At 40.3% G+C, this 24,231-nt stretch overlaps 1 protein-coding gene across 16 annotated transcripts; it reads left to right on the top strand.

Moving 5' to 3' along the window:
* The first annotated feature begins 4,867 nt into the window (after nucleotides 1–4,867).
* On the top strand, nucleotides 4,868–13,135 carry LOC125520224. 16 transcript variants are annotated; one of them, XM_048685079.1, is made up of 16 exons: nucleotides 4,868–5,382; nucleotides 5,461–5,548; nucleotides 6,717–6,925; nucleotides 7,334–8,566; nucleotides 8,655–8,903; nucleotides 9,340–9,405; nucleotides 9,877–10,192; nucleotides 10,261–10,409; nucleotides 10,492–10,668; nucleotides 10,748–10,874; nucleotides 10,948–11,812; nucleotides 11,892–12,008; nucleotides 12,076–12,335; nucleotides 12,429–12,504; nucleotides 12,597–12,726; nucleotides 12,825–13,135. In XM_048685079.1, exons 5-10 carry the CDS (start codon nucleotides 8,775–8,777, stop codon nucleotides 10,814–10,816), a joined length of 906 nt encoding a protein of 301 aa, XP_048541036.1. In that variant the 5' UTR covers nucleotides 4,868–5,382; nucleotides 5,461–5,548; nucleotides 6,717–6,925; nucleotides 7,334–8,566; nucleotides 8,655–8,774; the 3' UTR covers nucleotides 10,817–10,874; nucleotides 10,948–11,812; nucleotides 11,892–12,008; nucleotides 12,076–12,335; nucleotides 12,429–12,504; nucleotides 12,597–12,726; nucleotides 12,825–13,135. The 16 variants fall into 16 exon arrangements, with proteins under 16 accessions (XP_048541036.1, XP_048541028.1, XP_048541029.1 ...); XM_048685071.1 differs by having other exon boundaries at nucleotides 6,752–6,925; XM_048685072.1 differs by having other exon boundaries at nucleotides 4,868–6,925; nucleotides 10,948–11,529; nucleotides 11,617–11,812.
* The last annotated feature ends 11,096 nt before the right edge of the window (nucleotides 13,136–24,231 follow it).

Here is a 24,231-nt window from a genome sequence, read left to right on the forward strand (position 1 = left end):
GTTCAGATGGCTTTTGTTGTGAAAGAAGAGTTTGGTTCACATGTGGCTTTTGTTTTGAAAGAAACGTTATCTTTCTAAAGATCTGTACTCTGAATCCTACATCTTTTGTCATATTTTTTTAGGCCTGATGAGTATTACACGGCATGAGAAATTCAAGAATTGAATGAGAAGAGTGAAGACGACTAGCAGGTTGGGTTCTCTAAGGAATGCCCATACGAACTCGCTATGGCGAGGATGATTCAATGAATGGACATGTCGATCATGCTCAGCCAGTTGCGCAGCTAGAAGTTGGAATCGAACCCGAAAAGTTTGTGGAGTCCGTGCTGACAACCCTACCAGCTGGGAGGTAGGAACTACCTTTTCTCCCTATTTTGATATGCAAGATTGAATATTAAGGCATTATTTGAAATCTATTTACCGAGGCAGGGACATGAGAAGAACTATTTTTTCTCCTGTTGCAACACACTGGCCGAAGGTTACAAGTGTGCAAACCCGTATTGTTGTTTATAAAGATGGAATTTATTAGTCGTTTTTGGCTATCGAATTGGTGATGCAATCCGTCCCCACATCTGTGTCTTCACCACTTTGTCCTCCCGCACAATCAGCAGAACAGAGCAGCTGCAGCGATTTGGCCATTCATCTCTTCGAGTGATTCAAACCTAGGAAGCCTGCTACTTGCGCAAGCAACATGGTAAGAAGTTTCGGTTTTCTCACTAATGCACCTCAATTGGTAAGGATAGATGAATGTCAGTTTGCTTTATGTTGGTTTTCTAATTTCTACATATTCCTTTCTTACAGACTCTTCCTTCAAGGAAATCTAATTATCTAGGTATATGGAAAGGAGGCAAATTATGTAACTATTTGGGCGTACTCATGCTCTGCTATGCAGATTGAGGAGAAAGAGTTATTTTATTGTGATGATGATTAATTTTTTCATCTTGTGATCTTCTTTGCTCAAGTCAGCCTACATATGTTATCTGTTTGTGTCCCGGAGCGCGGCTGCGGTGAGGGGCTGCACGGCGTGGAAGTTGGGGAGGAGGAGCGCCACGGCGAGGGTGGAGGCGAGCACGATGAGCGGCAGGAAGAGCCCGCCGTGGCGCGCCAGGGGGAGGGTGACGTCCTTCCAAGAGCGACCGCCAGAGGCTGCCGAGGCCACCGCGGCCGCACGGGCGAGGGACGCAAGAACGATGTGGTGACCTTCTTCGATGTGTGCCATTTTGTCTCTCTTCCTTGCGTCTCATGCTTTGATTTGGGTGTTCTTTGGTTTGTTCATATTATCACTACGTTCTCGAGTGACTAATCAGTGCTGCTAGAATATTAGAAAGATGTGCGTACAGATTTTTGGCCTGTTCTTCTTCATTGATGCAGGTGTGTAAGGAATTGGTTCGAAACTTCGAATAATGATTTTCTGTACAACCTATCTGCCTGAGTCCCATGCATTGATTTTTGCAACATTGCAAAGATCTATCTCTGTTAAGTTGATACCTCTTCACAATTTTAGTTATGAATGTTATACCAGTGTCCTTTTTAGCATCAATTCATGATTATTATCTCTTCCCAATTTGAATTTTCAATTTTCTCCTGTTATTTTGTTTGATGTTAGATTTCCTGTTGATGAGAGAGGAACACGAATATTAGTTGTTCAGTACTTCATGCAATGATACAACTACAATCTGCAGCATACTACTTGGCCTTGCATGTAGTCTGAAAATGATTCCCGGCCTGTATATTTGCCTATGGAGGTACTGTATACATGCTGCGTGCTTCCTCATATTTAAATTAGACATCGGATGTTCAGTATTTTCTACAAATTGATTGCAGGCATGCAAGATTGTTGAAGGGCAAATGTACTCTAAGAAGCTGAATGATAAACCAGGTTACCAACATATGTAGAGCTTCCTTTTGGGATTTGTGCAGGCCATGGTCTGGAGGACATGTCCGGTTCACTAACTCAATTTCAAGAAAACAGTGGAAAGACAGAAAAAGGAAACCACATGAATTTAGAAATTTCAGCATTGTAGAGCTCAGTTGAAAAGGAAAACGAGATTTATAACAATCAACCAGAGTGGTGATTCGATTTTTGACAATTGGTACTTTGGTTGTGTGGTCGATGAAGACATGAGATTGATTTGGATGGGGCAGTAGGTTTGCTCGGAGAGGAGGTGAGAAGGACGGAGATAGAAGAAGAACCTTGAGATGATAGTGATATTGTTGACTCAATACTTTATTGGCTCTACTTTGTGTCGATCTTTCAGGTGCATGAATAGTAATTTGTGCAAAACTACGCTTTCCCTTGTCATTTGATAATTGTTTTTCTTTATGGTGCTCATGACATATTTTTTTATCTACACTTACCTCCTTTTGATCGAAGAATAAGATGTGGGTATTATTGCATTGCCAACTTAGCTGAACATTTTTTGAATTTTGTACGGGTATTGTACATGTTGAAGTCTGCGAAATAGATTAATGGTCGAGCGTGTTTATAAGTTATCAAGTCAGGCACATAAGTCTAGAAAGTAGCTAAATTTTCCTACTGAAAAGTAGATAGGTTTCTGATGTAAGACTCTACATAGTATACGTAGCAGGCATCTCAATTCTCTCATTCTTCATGCCTTGAGGCTGTGAAACATCTATGCTAGGTCGCCACACTTTAGCAATCTTCATTTGATGAGGTACATTCAAATTTGGTATGTTTATTAATTTGATGAAAAATTATCTTCTCTTAGATGGTCAAGGTTCTAGAGTTCATTGCTATGAAAAAAGGCATAGATTTTGGCTGGTGGGAGTGAGGGAGCTTAGCAGCATAGGCCACCTCTGCCGGTGTGAAGACATGCGGCCACATGTTGTGCATCAAGCCATGAATACACATGAACGCCGGGGCCGTCGTGTTGCCTCGGCCGAGGCCTGGTTGTTGGTCGCTGTTGTCGATAAGGACAACATGAGGCATGTGTCCGATGCACATGAGGATAGAACTCCTTTGTTAGCATCCTCTCATCGGTTCCTCAAAGTGCGAGCGCGTAGAAAGCATGATTACCGTGGGCACGTGTATGAAGCGTGGGTGGGGCAGGTACATGTGTGGGTGGGGTTAGGGAAGAAGCAGCAGTCGCTGTGGGCACGTGAGAAAGGCACAAGTGGAGGTGGGATGGGGGAGGGCGGGTTTCGTGAAACATGGTTATTGTGTTAGAACTCAGATGTATATAATAGTTTTTCTCCCGTTGCAATGCACGGGCATTTTTGCTATCCCTAATAATAAAGCACAGATTGACTTTGTCGGGTTCATCATCATAATACGCTTCTTTTTATGAATTTATGCTTTCAGTTTTTTCATCTATATTATTTTCTAAGGTGGTACGATTTTACCTGCTTTTCCCTTCATATATACATCTCTCTGGGCCTCTCGATCCCCCTTCTTCGTATATACGTCTCTCTGGGCCTCTCGATCCCCCTTCATGGGCCTCAACTCATCGATTCGTTCAGTGGCGGCCCAGTCAAAAAATATACAGTGGTGTTGCAGATCGAAATCCCGCCAATCAGGTAGAAAAAGAGCCGCCAAACCAATCCGCCCTTAGTCCCACCTCGCTATATTACACCACATTACACCAATTTATATTTGTCTATGATTTGAAATTAATCAACCACCTCAAGGAGTGGGTCCTAGGATATGAGCATGAAAGGAAAGAAATCAAAAGAAGAAATAAATTTCTCTTTGAAGGAAAAGGAAGGAAGGAAATTAATCCTCCACCTCAAGAAGTGGATCCCAGGATATGAGCACGAAAGGAAAGAAACCAAAAGAAGAAATAAAATTTGATTGCGCTATTTATGAGCAGGAAGTTTGAAACATAAATTCTGGTCGAGCAAGGCAAGGAAGGAAAGGAAAAAAAATCCGTCAAGGGTAAATGTCATATGTGTAGATAGATTCAATTCTACATGCAGGACCATGTGAGGCTATCCCCTGCACAAGGAGCGGCACTTTGCATTTCATAGGATTCAGATTTCAATATATAAGGAGCAGATGGGGGCTTGGCGAAAAAAGGGTGCGTATTACATGATAAATGTTAAATAAACAATATTGTTAAACCTATGCTTGAGTAATATCAGATGTGCCTTGCTTGTACATGATCAAATGGAATTCAGCGGAAATAAAGAATTTGTGCATTGTTCACTTGAGCAACAATACGCATGAGGCATAGGCCGTTTTTTAGGCCACTTGCAAATCTGGCATTAACTAATTCCAGTGTAGATTATTCATGATTGCTCAGAATAGAAGATATGTTTTTTATAAATTTTCCATTATTAATCCTTAGCTACTTCAATTCATAAAAAGTTATTCACATAAATTTGCACGTCACTTCCCAAACCTTGCAGTATTGAAAGATGTCAGTGTTATATGCATTTTCTATTTAGCTAAAGATATTTTAGTAAAAAATGTACGAAATTCATATAGGTATTGTCATCAAGTTTGCCAATAGAATAATGTCTATGTCTTTATTACCCCGTTGCAACACACGGGCATATGTGCTAGTCTCTTCTTATTTTAATTTTTTCTCTCCCTAATCTTTCCCTAATAATAAAGTACAGATTGACTCCGTGGGTTCACCGTCACAATACGCTTCTTCTCGTGAATATCCCTAATAATAAAGCACGGATTGACTCCGTGGGTTCACCGTCACAATACGCTTCTTCTCGTAAATTTACGCTTTCAGTTTGATTTTAAAATATATACACAAGGTGGTACTAAAAAATCGTTTGGTTTGTTGATGACAATTGTTTCCGAGCGTAGTCGATGTTGAGCTGGAGCGACGAGTCTGCTCGGTCAGATGGGCCAACTCTGGCCGATAGCTCGTCCGCCCCACATAGGCCATTTGGGCACGAACGGCGATGCTTCGGTTTTACAAAAAAGACCCTATGTTCGTTCGATATTCAGTCTGCGGTCCCTGATTCATCTTATCCAAAACTCCTCCCTTTCCAGCGATGGCAGCGACGGCGGAGCACGAGCAGGTGAGGTGCGGCGACTTCGTCGGACCGCTACAGCCACGGCGGAGGAGAAGGTGGACACCATGGGCGCGGCTACAGAGGAGGCGGAGGAGAAGGCGGACGTCGTGCGCTTGCTACACGGCTACAACCGAGGCGGAGGAGAAGGCGGATGCCATGGCCTTGCTGCGCTCATGGGCGTTCTTGAGGATGGTACACCAGCCGTGCCGCCGCCAGTCCTCTCTGGCCTCCCGCGTGTTATCCTTCTCAACCTCCGCTCCTCCTGTCGTGATTTGGATGGGAAATTGGAGGCCGGCCGTGTCCTTGTCCAACACAAATTGATGTAGTGCCCGACCCGGATTTGATTGGCTGTTATAAGAAGCAAAGGTCCTCGGTCGGAATCTCCATCAGGTTTTGCCCTTCGACCATAATCTCCATCATCCCATCGAAATTGCAATTTTTGACCAAACATCCAATGTCGCCGCCAAGTTCGCCGGACGAAGAAGCGCCGAGTTCGCCGGAGGAACAAGAACGCCCGTCGAGCCGTGCAATGTCTCTTGTGGCGGCTACACGAGAGGTATGTATCCCCTCGAAGCTACGTATCCCGTACAGCCTGAAGTTTGTGAGGCCTTGACCTGACCGTCACTAACGCCACCTTGCTGCCGCTGTTGTTGGAGATGAGCTGAATAGCAAGCTTTGGTTGCCTCATTGCTTCCACTTCACTGCTCTTTGACTCTCCGTAATTGTAAAACACCTAATACGATTCTTCAGCACTTGATACTGGTGGTCATGGTCTTCTTCCCTTACTGTTGCAAGACTTGGTTTTAGTTAGTAATCTTGAGATCAACGTGTACTCATGGATTGCTTAGATGGAGGGCCACTGTTGGTTTTGTACTTAGATGCGATTGTGAATCATGCACGGTTCAATTCAGATTCATGTGGTATTTTTCCTAAATTTGTGCCTGCCTGAACATTATTACTCTTAAACTATGAATAATGATTTTTGCAACTGTACAAGAATTTCTTTGCCGCATCACAAGAAAAACAGTTTGAAACAGAGAACTGTATTGAACCTTCTAATTATTGTATGAGCTTGCTTCACTTAATTTGAACTGCATACATAGGCTACTTTGCTCATGCATGCATCGATACTATTGTGTATAAATCTGCTTATGTATATCACTATTTGTGTATCTAAGATGGCGATCTCAAAGACAATATTTTTAATGCTTTTATGATGTTAAAATGTTTTCGACTCCCCTGTTGTAGTTATTATTTCTGTCCCCTTGCTCGATTATGCTTTTTCTTCAGTTAACAATTAGCTTTGCAGAATATAGATATGCTAGCTGCACCTAGGTTATGATTTTCCTTCAGTGAAGAATTAGCTTTGCAGAATAGTTATGCTAGCTGCACCTAGCAAAACAGGATTACGATGTGTAAACAGGATTAGAAATATCTAGAATTGAAGGACTTCAGTTGGTGTTTGTTAGCTAGATGGAATTAGATTTGTGGACATATCAGTTTATGGGTGGCTATTTGATTGGTGAATTCACCTGCTATATGAGCACTATTTTTAATAAATAGTGTGCAACTAGAGAAGTATAGGCACAGGATTTACGATAAATGATTCATAGAAAGAATTGTAAAAAAATGCTATTCTTAATTTCCTGGACTAGCGTATATTTTTTCCACTACATTAGCCTTCAGATTCTTCTTGGATTTGCTTTCTGCACCAATGTTTTCAGTGCCATCCTTCTTCCGTGATGCTGCTGCATGCCAGGATTCGCAGTGGCACCGCCGCAACCAGCAAGGACACAAGATCACGAGGATTGTTGCCGCTTCCGAGGACATGGGAGCTGCCATAGCCAGCGAGTACGTGAGCACACACAGTCACCATCACTTAAGAGGATGCGAGAGCCATCTCAGCTTGAGAGGATGCGCATACCATCTCCGGGTATATAGCAGTAACATCTCTCCCTAACTCCACTCTGATATGTAGCATTTTTTTCTATCCTATTGTGAGACTGCAGTGTGTGCAACAAGTGTTCTTCTAAATGTCTGAGCATAAAGACTGCTCATGGGTGATGCTTCTGTGACCAAACGTCTATGTATGTCCTTTGCGGCCTTTCCTATAAATAAGTATATGTCATTGCCATAGTAATTGTGTACTTCTCTATTAGAAAATCACAAGATAGTTTCAGTGTTGTTGTTCTCAATCATGTTACCCTGGAGATGATTCTGTACTTTTTGGTGTGCTTCTTAGATCTAATAGTACTTTGTGTCTACTTATATAAATGGAAGGTCGTGAATCGGGGTAAGACTCTAGACTGAGTCTTATAACTTCATTTTATTATTTGTGTAGGTGAGGGAGTTCTGTGAATACACTCCGAGGGCGGGGATCCCATTTCAGTGAAATCATGCTACGTACTATAACTTAAACACGCCAAGAAGATGAGGGATAGTCCTTCGTTGGAGCGATATTTCTTCCAAGGATGGTTGTTGGCATGGATCAGCACCAGTAATACCCTGAATTTTCTGAACTTGGCTCCTCTAGCCTAACTTGATGATGAAAGTTTCAGTCAAATGAATTTATTATGTATATTTGGCTTGGAGTTAATCCCCAAAAAATAAATTTCTTATGTCTATTTTACAAAGAAAGCGTTCAATTATAATTAGCTATACCCTGCATTTGCACATACTTTGCCTGGAAGTGATCAATTGGACATCTTGAGCTTGAAACCGATCAAGGAAATACTCTCTCCGTTCCTAAATATAAGTCTTTTTAGAGATTTCAATATAGATAGCATACAGATGTATATAGACATGTTTTGGAGTGTAGATTCACTCATTTTGAATACGATGAAGAAGAAAATGAGGAACTCAAGGCTTACAATAAGTGAATCGTCACGCAAAAAGTATACTCTAGAGATTACAAGATGCACATGTAATTAATAAAGGTTTGCTAGATTCATTTAATAAATTAAATCTGTATCCAATTTGTTTTCCTCCTGAGATATCCTGCACCGGTTCACTCTAAAGTATGTTGATTACAACAAATTATCTATAGAAAAAATATTATTCATCTCTCCCGTTGCAACGCACGGGCTCTTTTGCTAGTAATAAAGCACGGGTTGACTCCATGGATTCACCGTCACAATGCACTTTCTTCCCGTAAATTTACGCTTTCAATTTGAATTTTAAAACTTATTCGAGGTGGTACTAAAATTTATACGTGCAACTCAATTAACCGGTACGTTCTCGTTTAGCTGGGCTGCAATACAGTTGGGCCTTGGCCACCGGACGTCTCTACGTTTCGTTAAAAAAGAACGTTTTATCCAAACGCTCAGCGGACGGAGCTGTGGCAGAAGAGGCGGCGTGACGGAGCAGAAGGGGCGGCGCGACGGAGCAGGAGAAGATGGTGCGGCGCGGCGGGACCAGCTGCTGCTGCCCCCATGCGCCGTCGCCGTGGGAGGACCTCGTTGGCGCCGCGAAGGGGGCACAGCTCAGGTTGGGTACGCCGTCGGCCATCGCCGGCGGCGAGCACGCTCCACTGTGACATGTCCGCCACAGCCAGTCCTCTCCCGCCTCCCCCGACGTAACCTTCTCAACCTCTGCTTCCGTGTATGATTTGGATGGAATTGTAGTCTCCTTGTCCAACACAAATCGATTTGTATGGATTGCAGTCCGTGTCCTTGTCCAACGCAAATCAATGGAGCTGCCGACCCAGATTGTTGTTGGCTGCTATAAGAAGGGAGGGTCCTCGGCTCGAATCTCCATCAGGTCAGTTTTGGACGAAGCATCCAATGTCGACACCGAGTTCGCCGCAGGAAGAAGCGCCGATTTCGCCGGAGGTAGAAGAAGCGCCGAGTTTGGCGAAGGTAGAAGAACAGCCGTCGAGCTGTCCAATTTCGCCTGCGTCGGCTACAGCAGAAGTATGTATCCCCTTGACCCCTGTTTTGACTTATTTTTCTGTCCCCTGTTTCTCTGTGTATGCATCGACACATATGTGAGCCCTGGTACATGTACAAAGCTGGCTACTGGTTACCTGTTGGATTGATCCTTCTGGTCGAAAAGTAGATAGCTTAAAAGTAATCAACTGGCTTCAGAGCAAAAGAAATAGATCGACCAGCTTGCAAGCCAAATCATTTAGTAAGCCTCGTGTAATGCAGATTGTTGTGTGTAGCTACATAGCAATCTATTCAGACTTATCTATTGAATGGTTCTGATTTGGTGTGAACTCAGGTGTAGTTTGTGGTTTATAGCTAAGTGTGTTTAACTTATGAATTTTTACAAGCAGTTCGTAAAATGGCTCCTGGCATCCTTTTTGTTTGCTTCATTCATGATTTGCATCTTTGATTCTTTTTTCAGGACCTTAAGATCAGCGATGAACATACGTCGAGCCGTCCAATATTTCCTGTGGCAGCAACACCAGAGGTATGTATCCCCTTGAAAGATAATCAGTTCATAGAGCCTCTGTTTGAGTTTATTGTTTCTGAATTGTTGTCCCTGTTTCATGTTCACTAGAGAAACAAAAAGGTTACAAGTTCATCTAATTTCAATCATCATGAAGAGGGGAACAAGTGATATGTATTCAAATTTGTGGTCTTTCATCTGCCCATGATCTTTCTGGAGTACAGACATTCTTTTTCATATGCCTGCTATAAAACTAACAGTTTTCTGGAGGTATTATTATCTGGGTGAAAAGAAAAAAAAGCACCCATTATGGTGAATTGCATTCAACCAGTAATCCCAGAACAAAAGAATAACCACCCTGTCGATAACTCGGCCAAACATCTGTAGGAAATCGTAGTCTACCCTCTAATTCCTCTGCCTATTCTGTGGTGCCTCTGTTTCAACTGATCTAACGGTTGGAGGTTTACATTTTTATTTTTGTTGTGACTGCAGAAAATAGATGACATCACTGAACTGAACATTGCAGAGGATTTTGATAACCGACCTTCCAAAAAGGCAAAAATTTCTGAATCAGGTGTTCTGGAACCATCACCTGTGTCACCAACTATGAAAACATCTTCTCCAGGTTCAGAGTGTTTTGAATCGATCGTGCCGGAATCAGATAATCAGATGAATCATGATACACTACCATCACCTCCATCCCCATCTAGCTCGACAATATCTCATGTTTCTCTATTGCATGATGTTAAGGAACCAGATTCACATAAAGAGATCAAAGTTGATGAGACATATGATTATCTCCCACAAGGTATTTGCTTAATTTATTACGTGTGCTTTCGTGTACAATATATTCTTAAATTATTTGATTTTCTGCAGACTATACATTGACCGACCATGATCTATGTGCTCATATAGCAATAGAATCATCTTTCAGAAAACAATTGCTGGTTCAGATAGATGGAAGTTCTGTCTTGCAACATCAATTGATGTGCCTGCTAGATGAAAAAGAGTGGGTAAATGATGATGTAAGTACCCTTACTCAAACAGGAAAAAGTTTCTAATCACTAATATCAATTAGTAATGTATTTTTTTAATTCTTGATTATAGGTGATCAATGCATATATATGTTGTATAAAGGACCAAATACATCTCCAGAATGATAATAAAGTATATTTTGAGAGTCCATTTGTTACCTCACTATTTAAACGAGATGGCACCATTGGAATACAAGAAGATAGTGCCTTCATGACAGAGACTGTCCTTGAATATATGCAGCATGACATGGTAATATCCATATTCATACTTTACACGTTCTAGGTTTCATACATTTCATTTACTATTTTCCTAATTATCTTTATTACAGATTAAACTTCCAATAAATGCCAATAACACACATTGGTATTTAGCTGTTGTGAATACAAAAAAAATGTGAGGTTCAAGTACTAGACTCATTGTGCTGGAATTCTGACAGAGATGATCTCGCTAATACGGTTAGTTACAACACGATTTTTAATATACTTTGCTAATGTGTATCATTTCTTCTTACCACTATTTTATTTTTAGCTACGAGGAATACAATTTCATTTGGACCTTCTTAAAAGTCAAAAGTTGGTAAGTGACGATTGGAAAGACGTTGATCTTACTGAATGGAAGATCACAGAACAATTACAAAAGGCAATTCAAAAAGATAGCTCTTCATGTGGTTTATTTATGGTTAAATTTATGGAATATTTCACCGGATGTGCACTATCCTACCCAATTACACAGGTATATTTTTTTTAAATAAAAAGTATGTTACTCGTACAAAAAGTACTTTTGAAATATACTAATAATTGTTCGTGTTGCACAAGAAATGATTACTTCTTTTAGGTTTAAGTTAGCCAGCATACTATTATGTTGGAAAACAAACACGGCAGCAATGACTACAATCGTTGAAGAAAGTGACGATGACAGCAAGGGAGATCCTGATGATGTTCAAATATTGGAAAGTTTAGATGATATAAAAAAAACAAAAACAAAAAACCCGTTATCTGTTGAAAACAAATACAGATCACTAATATCAATTCTTTCTAATATGACCTTACATGAGTTAACAGCTGGACTTTGTAGTTTCATTAAATCAATCAATTACACCGAGATTTTAGAGTAAGTCATTTTAAATTAGTATTGCAACTGTATAGTATCTGAATTGTTTTCTTAATGGTTTATTTTCTTAATTTGTATGATTATCAGGAAAGTATGGATTCAGAGTTCAAAACCATATCCAATAAGCTTGTCTCTTAGAAAACTACAAGGAATGCTAAAGGATGATTTACCCATGGACCGAGATTGCTTTAACTTGATCGTATGAAAGATTATGTTGGATGACATCCAAACATCAAAAAAAAAGCAATTGATGGCAAAGCATTATCTGGACATGAAATTTTGGGTAAGTTTTTATATTCGTTATATACTTTTTTATATTCTAATTTTTTATTATCTTTCTAACCAATAATTTCATATACTAGATGACTACTGATTTTGGAAGGCACCCAGATTTCCGTAAAAAGTTAGATGTGGAGCAACTAGCAAATTCTGTTCGTAGTTGGCCCGGTATCAAATATAATGTTTCAACATGCAAATCGGTAAGAGCACTTTTGTATATTTTAGAACAATTTTTTATTATTGCATCTAATATCTAGCCTATTTCAGATCCATATCCCAGTATAATCCATTGATGAATTCATTCTATTCACATTGGACCAAGATACAAGAACAGTATACATTTTGGACCCTACTCCTTTTAATCCAATATACCGATACAACCCACTCGCAAAATATTTGAAAAAAATTATATGGATTAACGAACACTTACCGAAAGCAATGTCAAAAGCATGCCCTGGGTGTAGATGGAACGAGGATATTCTCCTATGGCATCATAAAATCCTAGATGATATTCCAGTTTACAACAGGTATTTTTCAGAAGATGAATACTATATATTGATTATTTGTTGATTTGATTATGTAGAGAATATTAATAAATTATATTTGTATTCTTATATAAGGGAACTGTCTGGTTATCTTGTTCCCCTATTCATGTCCACATGGGAAGATGAAAGACCACATTTGCCATTTTTAAAGGTAAATATTGCAACCGTTTAGATATTTGCTTTTATGATTATTATACATCTAATGCTGATGTCATTCTTTTACAAAAAAAAATGAATGAATAGGATGGATATGAACTCAGAAAACTAATTTTGGGCCAAGTGCTAACATTCAAGGACAATGAATTTGAAGATAACATGCCTGCTGGTGTGTTGGAATTCATCAATTGCATTAGGAAAATCCAAAATTAAATTGGTATGTCAAATAGTATCAATTCATCTCAAAATATCAAATGACTCAAATATCTGATTCCAATATGCTAACCATGTTTTCCTATCAATATGATTGTGTAGGGAGCTCAATCGGTGGAAGGTGATTTGTCGGAGAGAATTCTTGCAGCCAACAATTAATAGACAATGAGCAGGGAGACAATGACAATTAATAATAGATTTTGGTTTCTACTTAAGATATCGCTTACATATATGTAGAAAAAATTTGGAGCTTGCCGGGATATAGTTTTTTTTGGGGTTACCAATTATAAGCGATGATGGAGTGCTTCAATATTTGATGTTTGGGGGTTCAAACATGACAATACTGTGTAAATCACAAATAATACAGAATCATGTACCGTGTTGATCAATAATTATTTTATAGTTTGTTTCTATTGATTTTATTTGGCTTCAAGTTTTTGGGGTTACCAATTATAAGAGATGATGGAGTGCTTCAAAATTTGATGTTTGTGGGTTCAGACATGACAATAATGTGGAAATCACAAATAGTACAGAATCGTGTACTGTGTTGATCAATAATTATTTAATAGCTTCACTGTAGAGTGTACATAATCCTTTGTATTTCCCTCTAACGTCACCGTAGAGTGTACGCATTTTTTCGAAAATCTATGTCCTTTTTTCTATTATATTTTCCATCAAGACAAAGATCCTTGAATGATATATATTGGATGGTCTGTATTTCCCTCTAACGTCACTGTAGAGTGTACGTACATGTATGGTGTTGATGAAAAAATAAACGTTTTGGATTAGTATATTTATACTTAATTCTCAAGAGTTAAACGAGAATATGTTCATAAAAACACGTAATTTAAGCAGGCTACGGAGTTTAGCAGGCTTGATCTAACTTCAGCTAAAAAAAACCACATAATTTTGGTTCAAATCCTGACTCTACAATAAATCCCGACTCTTTGCTTCGGAGCGTGACGTGCATGATCAATCCATCTAAGCCAAATAGGAGAACAAAAATTACCGTCCAATTTCAAAAGAAATAAACCACGAAGATATTACAACTCAATAAGTTAGATAGCAATTTCAACTGAGAAGTATAGGTATTTCTCAAAAAAAATGCAACCGCAAAAATTATCTCACTCTCCACAACAACGGAACTGTGCTCGCCGCACATGAAAAAATGAGAATAAAAAAACAAGACCCGTAGCTGAAAAGTGCACAAGTTGAGCAGTCCGAATCCTACTGGGTGACATGGAAAGTGCAAGCCAATGCATGTCCGACTCCTACTGGGTACATGAGTCCATGGAAAGTGCAAGTCCGACTCCTGTGGGTTCACCGTCATCTACTTTTTTTTGAGTTGGCTTTGTCGAGGTAAAGATACATTAAAAGAGAAGCAACAAAAAACAAATAGCAGGCGCGCTGGGATTCGATCCATGGAAAACTGGGTGGAGTCACAATGTGCTAACCAGCTCGGCTAGGTTGGCATACATATAATTCAATGACAAGTTGACTAATTTGCCCACAAAACTATTTCTTTCATCTATGTAGGGCTGAAGTTTATCAATTTTTCGGTGATTCCCTGCATAGGCCGCTGGGCCTGCATCGTGCCTTCCTTATATATCGATTTGGGAGCAGCATGCAGCATCGATCAACGATTCGTTATTATATCGTTCTTTCATCAAATAGTTCCAGCCGTGGAAATCAAACAAGCAGAGGGCAAAAAGAGGGATTGGTGTCCGGACGGATGCTCCGGCGGCTGCCGATGATGCAGCGAGGCGGATGTGCTGCCGCCGCAGCAGGCGAGCGGCAGACAGAGGTCAATGGCTGCCAGCGGGTTAGAAGTGCAAGACAGAGAGGGAGGCGTCTCAGGGGGACTCATCATATTGTGTTGTTCGATTGTATTGGATCGGATTGCTTCTAATCGATCCATTAACAAACATAACCAACTACAACGCTTTCTCATATGTGAGATCGATTAATTTTAATTTGTTCATTTGTTGGAGATGTACTTTAAGGCTAGAGACATCAAGCTTGGAGACAATGACTTAGATACTTGCAGTGTATAGAGGCTTCCTTTATTGGACAAAAATGACTACCGTGTATGCTTTTATAAAATTTTATAAAATTAAGCCATGTTAACATGTACTCCCTTCATTCCTAAATATAAGTCTTTTTACAGATTTATACATGGACTACATACGGAGCAAAATGAACAAATCTACACTCTAAAATATGTCTATATATGTCTATATGTAGTCTATATTAAACTCTTTAAAAAGACATTTATTTATAAATGAAGGGAGTAGCCATTTTAGTCTTAGTTGCCTTTTAAAAGTCCTTATCTAATTTTAGCATATAATTTCAAAAAAAAGTATCTCTACTACATCTCCATAACTATTCTTCAGTCTTGGACAACATATTCATTTAGTTGGAGGATGCAGCCATGCGGGGATAATAGTTTTTCACCCATTGCAACGCACGGGCATATTTGCTAGTAAATATCAAGTCTTTGGTCGATTTCTTCTTAACAAGTCAGCTTTCAACATCGCCGGACAGCCCGTGCTACAACTGAGGTAATTTCTTCTCAACAAGTCAGCTTTCCACATCGCCGGACAGCCCGTGCTACAACTGAGGTACGCATGATCTCATCCCAAGTAAAATTCAAATGATCCTTCATATGTGTCTTCAAATATAGCTGTCATCATCATTACCTTGCCGTGTACGGACAATCTGCACTCTTTACATGCCAAGTTAAATGTTATTCAAATAGTATGATATGGCCAGCGTACTAACTTCAGTCTGACAAAACCCTTCTAATGAACTACCGTATACAAACTTTGATGCAGGCAAGCCATGGATGCAAAGGAGAAAAGAAGAAAAAGAGATAGAGAGCGATATGAACGGATGACCAATGAAGAAAGGCAGGAGAAACTGAAAAATGCTAAGGAACAAAAAAGAAAGAGAGATCAAGAGCGGTATAAAGAGCGGAATGAACGCATGACCGATGAAGAAAGGCAAGAGAAACTCAAAAAACGCCGTGAGGCCTATCATCAAAAGAAAGATTCAGGGAAGATAGCAGAACAGAAGGCAGCACAATACACACAAGAAAAACAAAAAAATGCAAACATGCAGCTAGAACAAAAGAAAGCAAGAGTAGAACAAAGAAAAGCTCGCCGTCAAATGGAACGCAACACACCATCCAAAGATTCGCTTGCAATGGAGAACCCTGAATATGTCGCAACCGAACAAGAGGTTAGTACTTCTACATTTGCTGTAAAACACAGGGATCATGTGGCAGCAGGAAAAAGGCAAACATTGCTACACCATCGTAATGAACAATTCATAAGAAGACGGAGGCAAACTGTTTCCATATCATCAAAAGAAGATGCATCCATGACAGAAAACACCGACGAAAACAAAGAACCTCTAGAGCAACCACAAGTCATGACTTACGGTAATAATCTCAAGTTTATATAATACTCGCACTCTATGTAAATATAAATCTATCTGTACAACTCACCATCTCTTCTGGACAGACATCCCCTCCTCAATGTTTCCAAGCATCAGAGAAACAGATGATCCAACATAACCAATATACAATGATGATCACGGTAAAGTGGCGCTCTGGCCAGACATACCCTCCTCAATGCTTCCAGCAATCAAAGAAGTGGATGCACGAATAATATCATTCTGCAATGATAACCACGGTAAGGTTATAAATTACATATAAATACTTTTATATACAAACATTTTATGTTCATAACAATAAAAAATTATTACACAGGTAATGATGGAATCATATATGAGCAAGAAGCAACCATTAAGGAAATAGATGCTGCAACAAAATCAATCTACAACGAGGATCATGGTAAGGTTATCAATTTCATATATGTTTTTACACAATAAAAATAATATATATATATATTATATATATGCAAAACACAGGTAATGATGGAGTCATATTTGAAGAAGACAGACGAAGATGAATACATGTTCACCGGTGAAGGTATATATATATATTATATATATGCAAAACACAGGTAATGATGGAGTCATATTTGAAGAAGACACAGACGAAGATGAATACATGTTCACCGGTGAAGGTATGCTTCATACAATTAAAATAAATTTGCAACATTACAATACTACTTACCAAATTAAATATGTTGTATATCAAATCAGAGTGGGACAGAGAAGTGGAAATTGAAATCATAGAAGGCGAGGAAGACCTCAACCCGGATCCATATGATCTCGTCTACAGCAACATACCAACAAGCACAAACATGCTCGAAAAAGAAAAAGATTGCGATTTCTGCCATGCAACCAAATTCAAGTATGAAAGTCCGGGATTATGCTGCAAAAAAGGACAGATAAGACTAGCCAATCCAAATACACCACCGGGACTCATGAGACTTTGGACAAGCAACGACTCTGATGCAAGACATTTTCGGCAAAATATCAGATTCTTCAATGGGCACTTCTCGTTTACTACACTATACTGCCAGCTCGACAGAGATACAACAGACATGCAAACGGCCGGCATTTACACCTTTCGAGCACATGGTCAAATATATCACAACATACACTCATTTGGTAATAGTCACTCAGATCCAAAGCATCTGGAACTATACTTCTACGACGATGATCCAAGCTTAGAGCATCGATACCGCCGTTGCCGTGAGGAAATGTACGAGCAAGACAAGCATGTGATTGCAATAATAACAGACATCCTATGCGGTAACCCGTACTCTCAGCAGTTTAGGAGTTTGGGACAAGCCCAAAACCTTGAGGACTACAGACTGATCTTGAACCTTGACCAGAGATTGGACCAAAGAACATACAACGAGCCAATCAATTCAGAGGTAGCTGCAGTGTGGATTGAAGGAAATCAAAGAAGAGATACTTATGACAGAAATGTAATATTACATGGGAACAACAACGAAAAAGAGCACATTCGATCATATTACGGGTGCTATGATCCGTTATCGTATCCTTTATTCTTTCCAAGAGCTGAACTAGGTTGGCATAGGAAAATCCCGAAGAGGGAAACACGAGAGGAAGATATTGATGCTGAAAATATCAGTAATGACGATGACCCAGGTAAAAAAAATTCAAATACTATTACATTAAAATTCAATTTTCATATACTACCACCTATGCAACTAACTATTTATGTTGCAATATTTGCACAGATTCGGACAGTGGCCTATGGGTAACAATGAAAGAATACTACTGCTATAAATTCCATACACGACCAGGCATATTCAACCCAATTTTGCATGGCGGACGCCTATTCCAGCAGTTCGTTGTAGATACATACATCAAGATTGAAAGCTCCAGACTGGATTACATCTGGCATAATCAAAAGAAAATAAGGGCTGACCTATACCAAGGCCTTCTAGACAGCATTCAAGCTGGAGAACAGAATGGAGATGCGGTCGGAAAACAAAGAGTACTTGCCTCATCATTTATTGGAGGGCCACGAGATAGACTTCGTCGGTATCTCGACGCTATGGCTTTAGTAAGAAAATATGGAAAGCCAGACGTATTCCTAACAATGACCTGCAACCCCAACTGGGAGGAGATCACACGTGAACTAGAGACTGGACAAACACCACAAGATCGCCCAGACATTGTCGTTCGTGTTTTTAGGGCGAAGCTACAAGAAATGAAGCAACAACTATTCAAGAAGAGCATTCTTGGAAAGGTTCAGGCATATACATATGTCGTAGAGTTCCAAAAGAGGGGATAACCCCATGCTCACTTTTTGCTCATCATGACTGGAAAATACAAGTACACATGTCCAGAGCAGTATGACAGAATCATCTCCGCCGAGCTCCCTAACAAGCTCAAGTACCCAGAACTATACAAAATGGTAATCAAACATATGATGCATGGTCCTTGCGGTGCATTGAACAAATTGTGTCCATGCACAAAGAATCGTCCGTCATGCAAGAATAATTATCCAAGGCCATTTAACGAAACTACGATTCAAGGCAAGGACTCCTACCCAATATATAGGAGACGCGACGACGGCCGGACTGAAATGGTCCGAAATTGCATATTAGATAACAGGTGGGTGGTTCCTTACAATCCCTATCTGTTAAGGATGTTCAACTGCCACATAAATGTTGAGATATGCTCAAGCATTAAAGCCGTTAAGTACCTCTTCAAATACATCTACAAGGGCCACGACCGAGCATCTGTATATGTAACTGACAAAGTAGAGGAAGTCGAAATCGACGAGATTAAGCAGTACAGAGACGCCCGGTGGGTGACACCTCCTGAGGCACTGTGGAGAATATATGGCTTCGAACTAAGCAAAATGCACCCACCAGTCTTGCAACTGCAGCTGCATCTCCCAAATATGCACATGGTTTCATATCATGCCAAGGAGAAATTAAATAATGTTATCGACCGTGAAGGCACGGAAAGATCAATGCTGACTGCATACTTTGAAGCAAACAGCTCACACCAGAAAGCACGAGGCATACTATATAGAGATTTTCCGGAACATTATACATGGCAGAGTCAGGGGAAGTTTTGGCAACCGAGGAAGCAAGCCGCTGTGTTCCAGGTTGGCAGGATAGTCGTAGCACACCCGGCCGAAGGAGAACGATACTATCTTCGAGTCCTCCTAAACCACGTGACAGGCGCCACCAGCTACGAAGACCTACGAACAGTTGATGGACAAGTAATGCCAACCTTTCGTGAAGCTGCAGAAAAAAGAGGGCTCATTGAGGCAGATAGCACATTGGACGACTGCATGACAGAAGCGGAGTTGTTTAGAATGCCATCATCGCTACGAAGGCTATTTGCGACAATCTTGGTTTTTTGCGAACCCAGCGACGTATGTAGCCTCTGGAACAAGCACCTTGAGGCAATGTCAGAGGACTACAGCAGAAATTGCAAATGCAAGCACACAGTCGAACAGATGGTTCTGAAAAATATCAAAGACATGTTGCACTCAATGGGAAAAGACATAGAATCGTTTCCTCTTCCGGAGATCGACCAACAGCATGAGACGACAGACGACATACCGAGGGAGATCATCGAGGAGACCTCCATCGAGGTGGACCCTGAGGACGCATCTTTTCATAAGAACCTAAACAACGAGCAAAGGGAGGCCTACGACGAAATCCTAGCCACAATTGACCGCCAAAGAGGAGGTATATTCTTTGTTGATGGACCTGGAGGCACGGGAAAGACATTTCTTTACAGGGCGCTCTTGGCCACAATACGCGGACAAGGCAAGATTGCTGTGGCGACAGCCACTTCAGGTGTTGCTGCTTCCATAATGCCCGGAGGGAGGACTGCACACTCGAGGTTCAAGATTCCACTAAAAATAGACGACGGGGATATTTGTGGATTCACCAAACGGAGTGGGACAGCCAAGCTACTCAAAGCAGCATCACTGATAATCTGGGATGAAGCATCCATGACCAAGAGGCAGACAGTGGAGGCGTTAGACAAAAGCATGCGGGACATAATGGACAGACCAGACCTTCCATTTGGTGGAAAAACAATAGTATTTGGAGGCGATTTTAGGCAAGTACTACCTGTTGTTCAAAAGGGAACAAGAGCCCAGATAGTAGATGCATCACTACGCAGGTCCGAGCTCTGGAGTTCAATGAGTCAACTGAAGCTCGTGCGCAACATGAGGGCTCAAAATGACAACTGGTTCGCGGAATACCTCCTACGCATTGGAAACGGAACAGAGGAGACAAATGAAGATGGTGAAATACAACTACCAACAAGTATATGTGTGGCAAATAAGACGGATGACAATGGCCTGGATATGCTCATCGACAGTGTCTACCAAACGGACAATGCTTCACTAAAAGATCCAAAGTACATCACGTCAAGAGCAATTCTATCAACAAGGAACGACTCCGTAGACAAGATCAACCTAAAAATGATTGATCGCTTCCAAGGGGAGGAGATGGTGTACCACAGCTTCGATTCGGTAGAAGACGACCCACATAACTACTATCCACCAGAATTCCTAAACACTCTCACCCCAAATGGACTGCCTCCACATATGTTGAAGCTCAAAATTAATTGCCCAATCATACTACTCAGGAACATCGACCCTGCTAATGGACTATACAACGGCACGAGGTTGGTCGTGCGTGGATTTCAAAAAAATACAATTGACGCAGAGATTGTGGTGGGACAACACTCTGGAACGCGAGTTTTCCTGCCTAGGATACCATTATGCCCCTCTGACGATGACATGTTTCCGTTCAGTTTTAAGAGGAAACAGTTTCCAGTCAGACTCAGCTTTGCAATGACAATAAACAAATCACAAGGGCAGACAATACCAAATGTCGGCATCTACCTGCCTGAGCCCGTTTTCTCACATGGTCAACTATATGTCGCACTATCCAGAGCAACCGCGACATCAAATATAAAGGTACTAACAGGTACACATGATGAGAGCAAGCAGCAGAAGAAAAAGAACAGCATAGACAACACATACACAAAGGGAGAAAAGAAAAAGAAAAAGGAAAGGACCAGCACAAGCGGGACTATACGAAAAATATTGTCTACAAGGAAGTCCTAACCAAATAGGTAATACAACCTGTCAATTTCTTCTTCAAAATTTCAATTACTACTTGAAAGGATCATCGTCTAAGAAAAAATACAGTGTTTATATTTCAAATTACATTCTTCATTTTCTAACATTAAACATACTACTTGGATTCTACAGAAACATTGCAGCCAAGTGACAAATTCACAGTTAGAATTCAGAACTTAATCGTCTTCAAAGAGACAAGACTCATTTGTTTGTTAAATTTTTGTTCTATTTAGTGGATTCAGAAAGATGAAACCAGTATGCTGGCATCTACCAAAGAACCATGGCATGTCTTTTTCATGGAAGTGGTGTGTGACCATGAATGCATCAATGAGGATTGCTATGTTCATTCTTTTGTTGTAGCAGACTACTGATATGATAGTCATATGTATATTATTTTAACCTCACAAAGTAACCAAAAAAGATAATGGTGGTGTTCTAATACCTGGACTATTGCTACTGTCACAGTATCAAGCAAAGCATTGGAGGTATAGCTGTTTGACTTCATCCTTGTTAGCTTTGCTTCAATGTATACCAAAGTTTTCGCACAAATCACAATTACAGTTGAATCCAAAACCTAAATAAGCAAAGTGTCAACAATTAGAATACCATAACTACTAAGTACCATAACAATGATGAGAAAATATGACAATAAATTCTAAGAAATCCTGATAAACAAACCTCCCATTTAGTCAGTGTAAAAAGGGGATAAATCCTTAGGGTCCTGCTTGTACTGGGATCAACCATACGGATTATATCGAGACCAATCTGCAGTATGAAAAGATAAATTATCAAATTGGTATAGAAAACACTTGCTCTTTACATTCTAGCAACCACTAATTTTACATCCACATAAACAATTAATCCTCGACATTTTGAAACCAACACCAGAATTGAGACTAAACAAGCGATAACATACTTGACTAAAGGAAACCACATCGTTTTGCAGAGCTGGCATTCTCTGATGGAATAAACTAATTCGCCGGAGAAAATCACAACCTGAACAAGATTAAACTACGCGTGCGTGTAGTTGCAGATTGGCCTTCTGAATGTGACTTGTGTACCTCTAGATCAATCTTAAAATGGAGAATGATACAGTATTCATTTGCACACAGAGTGGCTCTAAGTTGCTGTTAATGGAAATTTCAGAAAGAAAAAACTGTTAATAAACACTCAAAGGCCAAAAGTCCTCACTCACCTCAGTTTCAGTCAGATCTGAAAACCACCGGGGAGTGTGGCACCGAAGCAGATAATAAGCTCCTTAACAGGACGCGACGCTTCCTCGCGGTGTCACGGTAGCCAGAGCAATGGCTCGGCGCCTCGACCAGCCACCCAAGAAACGCCCCCGAAAACACCAAAGCCGCCGCCGCCGCGAACAGGAAGGACCCCAGACGATGCTCGCCGCCGGAGACGGGGGAGACGCGGCGGTCGGCTTCGGCGGCGGCGGGCGGCGCCTGAAGGGTGCGGAGCACGCAGAGAGCTGAGGCGGCCACGCGGACGCGGTGGAAAACGCGGGCGCCGGAAGGGGAGCACGGGGCCGTGTGCGGCGGCTGCGGCGGGGACGAGGAGAGAAAGGCCGGGTCGGAGCGGAGGAGGGCCAGGAGATCCTTCAGGGAGGCCGAGTTGAAGGAGAGGCGCGGCGAGGCGGCGGTGAGCGCCGTGGAGGAGCAGGTTGACGCGGAGGAGGCGGAGGTGGGGGAGGAGGAGCGCGTCTTCACACAGGACAAAGGAGACGGATGGAGTGGCCACGATTACCGTCGCTTTTTTTTAGGGTAACCGTGGGCTTTTTCTTTTAAAGCAAACGACTCTAAGGTCTGAGCTAGCTGCTACCAAAATAACACAAACACTCTCAATGGACCATAGTTTCAAAAAAAAAATCTCAATGGACCAAACACAAAGGTAGTGCTAAATAAATAAGACATGAAATATAATATTGCAAAAAAATTCACCATAAAAAATTAAAATTTTAAAAATATTCTCGAAAATCTAAAAAACCTACTCAAAGTAATAAAAAAAGTGTTTTACTGAACAGCAAAAAAAAGTTGATACTTTTTAATAGGATGAAATGAAAATTAGGAGCTGAATAGGTCATCACAAACATTGTTAAGATACGTCCAAATTACAAAGTTCAAAAATAAATACTCGTTGTAACCTTATTTCTATACCTAATAATAAAGGACAGAGGCTTTTATAGTTTTTTTAAATGTTCGTGGTTTTTTAGAAACACTTGAAAATCACCTACAAAAGAACTACTAACTACAAAAAACATTTCAAAATGTGAAATAGAAATAATTAATTTACATAAAAAAATTTCATAGAGAAATGTGCCGATTTACATAATTTTTATCCTACTCTTCAAAAGGTTTTACATTTTTTATGAAAATATTAAGTTTTAATAAAAACAAGGAAATTTCCATGTTCAAAATTTATTTAAATGAGATATATAAAGTGGCAAAAAAGTACCCATGAAGCAAGTCTATGTTCGTGCTATTTTAAAAACACTTAAAAATCACCCAAAAAAGAACTACTAACTACAAAAAATATTTCAAAATGTAAAATAGAAATAATTAATTTACATAAAAATATTTCATAGAAAAATGTGCCGATTTACATAATTTTTTATACTACTATTCAAAAGGTTTTACATTTTTAATAAAAACAAGGAAATTTTCACGTTCAAAATATATTTAAATGAGATATATAAAGTGATAAAAAAGTATCCATGAAGCAAGTCCTGTCACATTTATTGCCCGATGCAACGCACGGGCATTTGTACTAGTCTATCCCTATCTCTAATAAAATACGGATTGATTCCGTGGGTTCATCATCATAATACGCTTCTTCCTGTGAAATTACGCTTTCAGTTTGAATTTAACATATACCCGAGGTGGTACTAAAACCGTTTCGTTCGCTTCTGCCCGCACACCCGGTCGCAGCCGTATT

Source organism: Triticum urartu, chromosome 7, assembly GCF_003073215.2.
Source record: "Triticum urartu cultivar G1812 chromosome 7, Tu2.1, whole genome shotgun sequence".
NCBI lineage: Eukaryota > Viridiplantae > Streptophyta > Magnoliopsida > Poales > Poaceae > Triticum > Triticum urartu.